This window comes from Penaeus monodon, chromosome 18 (genome assembly GCF_015228065.2).
Source record: "Penaeus monodon isolate SGIC_2016 chromosome 18, NSTDA_Pmon_1, whole genome shotgun sequence".
Classification (NCBI taxonomy): Eukaryota; Metazoa; Arthropoda; class Malacostraca; order Decapoda; family Penaeidae; genus Penaeus; species Penaeus monodon.
In genome coordinates, this window is record NC_051403.1 from 38,277,329 (window position 1) to 38,282,328 (window position 5,000).

General features: G+C 31.4%; 1 protein-coding gene across 4 annotated transcripts in view; it reads right to left on the reverse strand.

Moving 5' to 3' along the window:
* LOC119584486 (ras-related protein Rap1-like) overlaps positions 1–5,000 on the reverse strand; it is a 403,634-nt gene that overhangs the window by 5,930 nt on the left and 392,704 nt on the right. For all 4 annotated transcript variants that reach the window (XM_037933130.1, XM_037933128.1, XM_037933131.1 and 1 more), the window contains 3 exons: positions 1,726–1,965; positions 1,351–1,491; positions 22–245 (listed from right to left, as the gene is read on the reverse strand). In XM_037933130.1, coding sequence (XP_037789058.1) covers positions 22–245; positions 1,351–1,491; positions 1,726–1,965 — 605 coding nt within the window. The remainder of the gene's footprint in view (positions 1–21; positions 246–1,350; positions 1,492–1,725; positions 1,966–5,000) is intronic.

The window sequence follows — 5,000 nt, forward strand, 5'->3', positions numbered from 1 at the left end:
AGCGCAAACTCAAACACCGACCTAATTTTTGCCTGGTTGAGCAGCTCCTTGAAGATGTGCAGGACGTTGAGGTTGTCCTTGGCGCTGGCCTCGAGGAAGCCGTTCTCCCAGTTGACAAGGACGGTCGTCTCAGCCATCTCGGTGGGCACGGCGCGCTGCTCCTCCAGGTCGTTCTTGTTGCCCACGACCACGATGGGCACCGGCTTGTTCTTCGTCCGCATGATCATCTCGCGCAGGTTCCGCACCTGTTGGGGAACGAGGGAAGCTTTGGGGCCGGATTCGGACGCGGTGGATTGCGGGGGATTCGGACACGGGGGGCAAGATCTTTTTGAATGTGGATTCGGAGACGGAGGGGGGGGGGGGGAGGCGGGGGTTGAGCTAATTGTTGAGACGGATTTGCAGGATGAATGGGAGGGGTGTGGGAGGGTTCTCTCTTCGATTGCGATAGCAGCTTCGGATTCTGTTCACATATTCATGTACCTATTTACCAACTTTACTATCACTTATCAGTACATATCACATCAGTCTATATACCAGTCTATCTTTGTATGCCTTTATCTATGATCTACATGTATGTCATATGTCTCTCTCTCTCTCTCTCTCTCTTCTCTTTCTCTTTCTCTCTTCTCTCTCTCTCTCTCTCTCTCTCTCTCTCTCTCTCTCTCTCTCTCTCTCTCTCTCTCTCTCTCTCTCTCTCTCTCTCTCTCTCTCTTTCTTCTCTTTCTCTCTCTCTCTCTTCTCTCTCATTCTCTCTCTCTCTCTCTCTCTCTCTCTCTCTCTCTGAAATACCATCCAGTGATGAAAACTTTCCCATGCATAACACTCAAACTTATAACATTAAAGACTTGTGGTTATAAATTCTGAATAACCCTCCAAAGAGGAATATGACAATAGACCTTTGTGAAGAAAATGTACATATATTAATTAATCAAAACTCTGAACATGCTTAGTCATACTCGAAACCTCCTCAAAATAGGATAGAATTTATACCAGAATAAGCAGAAGCAAGTGGCTGCTTGTCTTTGGAGTCAATCGTGAATGAAAATATATAACAAGATTGTCAAGAAGACTTATTCAAGATGATCTCTCCATTTTGTAAATGTACTTTCTTAACAATATTGTTGTATATTTTCTTTTTTACTTACAAGTCCTGCCACCATTTGCTTTATACTATATTCTTTGGTAAGCATATAGCACTTTACTCTATATATTTTGTTTAAGTATATACTGCTTTATACTATATACATTGGTATACTCTATAATACCAAGCCAAGATATTCGCTCAATTGGGCCAGAAGAAAAATAAGAAAAATCGCAAAATCATCCCGTGGCCTTCGCGCCCTCCCTTACCTCTTGGAAGGAATCTGCATCCGTTATTGCGTAGACTAGGATGAAGGCATCAGCCTGGTTCACGGAGAGTTCTCTCATGGCTGGGAATTCGTAGGAACCGGATGTGTCTAGAATGTCTAAGGTCAGCGACATTCCCGAGACCTGGGGATTAAAGGTCAGGGTCATGAATTATGCATTTTCGTCCTTAAAGATGAAGCGGAGGATAAAAAAAAAATACACGCTAAAAGTACTTGGGGAGTTGGCGTGTGAGTCAAAAGCGATCATTCCATGTAAAACCAACTTGAAGGAGAAACAACGTACATGTGTATTCATGCTACTGGAATCATTTTAACATAATAATGTGTACAGTTTGATCTCGCAGCGTCGACAACCCACCTCGTACTCCCCGTGGTGCATCTCCTCGACCGTACGCGTGTACTTGGGCGTGAAGGAGTCATACAGGAACTGGTTGATGATGGCCGTCTTGCCCACCTTAGCGGCGCCCATCACCACCACCCGGTAGCGCCGCTTCTTCGGGTCCTCGCCGGGCTTGTCGACCGAGACCCCGCTCGTGGAGGCGGCGCCGCCCGCAGCCGGAGACCCGGTCGCGTCCTCCTCCTTGCTCACGGGCGTCGGCTGGCGGGAGGGAGACGCGGTTGGGCGGAGGGGCAGGGGAGGAGGGAGGGCGGGGGCGGGGCTGCGAGAACTCGTGGTCTTTTTTACATGCACTCGCACACACACACACCCGCATACACTCACCCACGGATACACATACACATATGTATATAAATATGTAGATAGGTAGATAGATAAGTGTATGTACATAAGCAGATTGATAGATATGTATGTGTATGTATGTGTTTGTGTGTGTGTCTTATCCATCTATCTATTTCTCTCTCTCTTCTCTCTCTCTCTCTCTCTCTCTCTCTCTCTCTCTCTCTCTCTCTCTCTCTCTCTCTCTCTCTCTCTCTCTCTCTCTCTCTCTCTCTCTCTCTCTCTCTCTATATATATATATATATATATATATATATATATATATATATATATATATGTATATATATATACATATGTGTACATATATACATATATATATATATATATATATATATAATATATATATATATATATATATATATATATATATATATATATATATATATATATATAATATTATTATATATTTTATACTATTATATATATATAATATATATAATATATTATATATATATACTAAATATATATATATATATATATATATATATTATATATTTATATATTATATATATATATCTATATTATATACATATATTTATATATCTATAATGTATATATATGTGCATGTATGTATGTAAGTATATATAAGATAATTCATGCATGCAAAACAATGTCTTGTCGTAATATGTAATTATAGATACTGACACCTTCAACCTACATCTCAAAAATAATAAAAATATCCAGTTAGATTTGCTTTAAAACATGCGAAATGCGTTTGTTAAAAAGACTATCCTTTAAGAATGAAAACGAGAAGAGAAAAATATACAAAACTATACAAAATATTTCATTCTCCGGTGAAAATCCGATTATGAAAACAGTTCATCATGCAAAAGCTTAGTTCAATAATCATGCACTGATTAAAATTTGAGCGATAATATCCTTTGATTGACAAAAAATGAAGGATAATTTCATGCATGAATTACACGAGAATTTGGTCGATATATCTTTAGAAAGTTAGTGTGACAGATTTTGAACGAAAACGTAAAAAAAAAAAGAATAATAATAATAAATGTTTGCATATTAATTTCTTATCAATTATTTTTTGAAAATTGGATTCGTATCTAAGAATAGGCAAACCGAGAGAATTCTTATGAAATTTACCGTATTTATTTCATAGCTAATCGTTATCAGTACCGTGAGAGTTGTATTATTATTTATGATAATTTTCATTCTTGACTTTCATAATACTTTCATCAATAATTGATACGGTAATAACAACTATTTTAGAACACTTTGAATCAGTGCATCGCCGGTTCATGCAACATTTGCTGCATTCATTATCAGTAAACATTATCATCGTTATTATTATCATTATCATCATCATCATTATCATTAGTATTATCATTTTCATCATTATTATTAGTATCATTATCATTATTATCCTCATTATCATTATTGTTATCATTATTGTTATTTTTATTGGTTATTACTATTGTTATCATCATCATTATTATTATTATTGTTATTATTTTAATTTCAACATAATTATGATAATAATGGTAACAATAATAATAATGATAATAATTATAATATTGATAATTATTATCATTATTGTTATTATTATTATTATTATGATTGTTATTATTACTATTATTATTATTATTATTATTATTATATTATTATTATTATATTATTATTATTATTTGTATTATTATTATTTTATTATTATATTATATTATTATTATTATTATTATTATTATTATATATTATATTATTATTATAATTATTATTTTTATTATTATCATTATTATTATTATCATAATTTTTTTTATTATTATTAATATTATCATTATTATTATTATTATTATTATTATCATTATTATTATTATTATCATTATTTTTTTATTATTATTATTATTATCATTATTATTATTATTATCATTATATTTATCATCACTGATTATTATTAGCAGCAGCAACAGCAACATTACTAGTTTTGTTATAATTGCTATCATTATTGTCATTATTAACATTTTTTTTATCATTATTATTATCAGCATTATCATTAAATTTTTTTGTTAGTATTATTGTAATTATTGTAATTGTAATTGTTATAATTGTTATTATCATATTGTTATTATTATTGTTATTATTATTGTTGTTGTTATTGTTGTTATTTTTATCATCATTAGTATTATAATCATTGTTAATATAATTTTTTATTATTATTATTGTTATTATTATTTTCATTATTGATGATAATGTTATCGCTATTATTTATTATTATTATTATTATTATTATTATTTTATTGTCATTATTATTATCATTATTATCATTATTACTATCATTATTATCATTAACATAGATTTTTTTTTTATTATTGTTATCATTATTAATATTGTTACTATTACGATTATTAACTATTATCATTATTATGATCATATATATATATATATATATATATATATATATATATATATATATATATATATATAATATGTGTGTGTGTGTGTGTGTGTGTGTGTGTGTGTGTGTGTGCGTGGTGTTGTGTGTGTGTGTGTGTGTGTGTGCGTGTGTGTGTGTGTGTGTGTGAGTGTGTATACATAGATACATGCATTCATTTATATATAAAATATATATATATATATATATATATATATATATATATATATAATATATATATAATATATATATATATATATATATATATATATATATTATATATATATATATATATATATATATATATATATATATATGCGTGTGTGTATGTGTGTGTGTGTGTGCGGTTGTATATATGCATTTATGTATGTCCATGAATATGAAACAGTCATAAAACGAAATCACAAGTGAGGACCGAACATGCATTGAAGTAAACAGCAAGTTTAAAACACAGTGAAAAGGGAAAATTGCGGAACAGGAACCACGTGGAAACTTAGAAATATAAACGGACGGT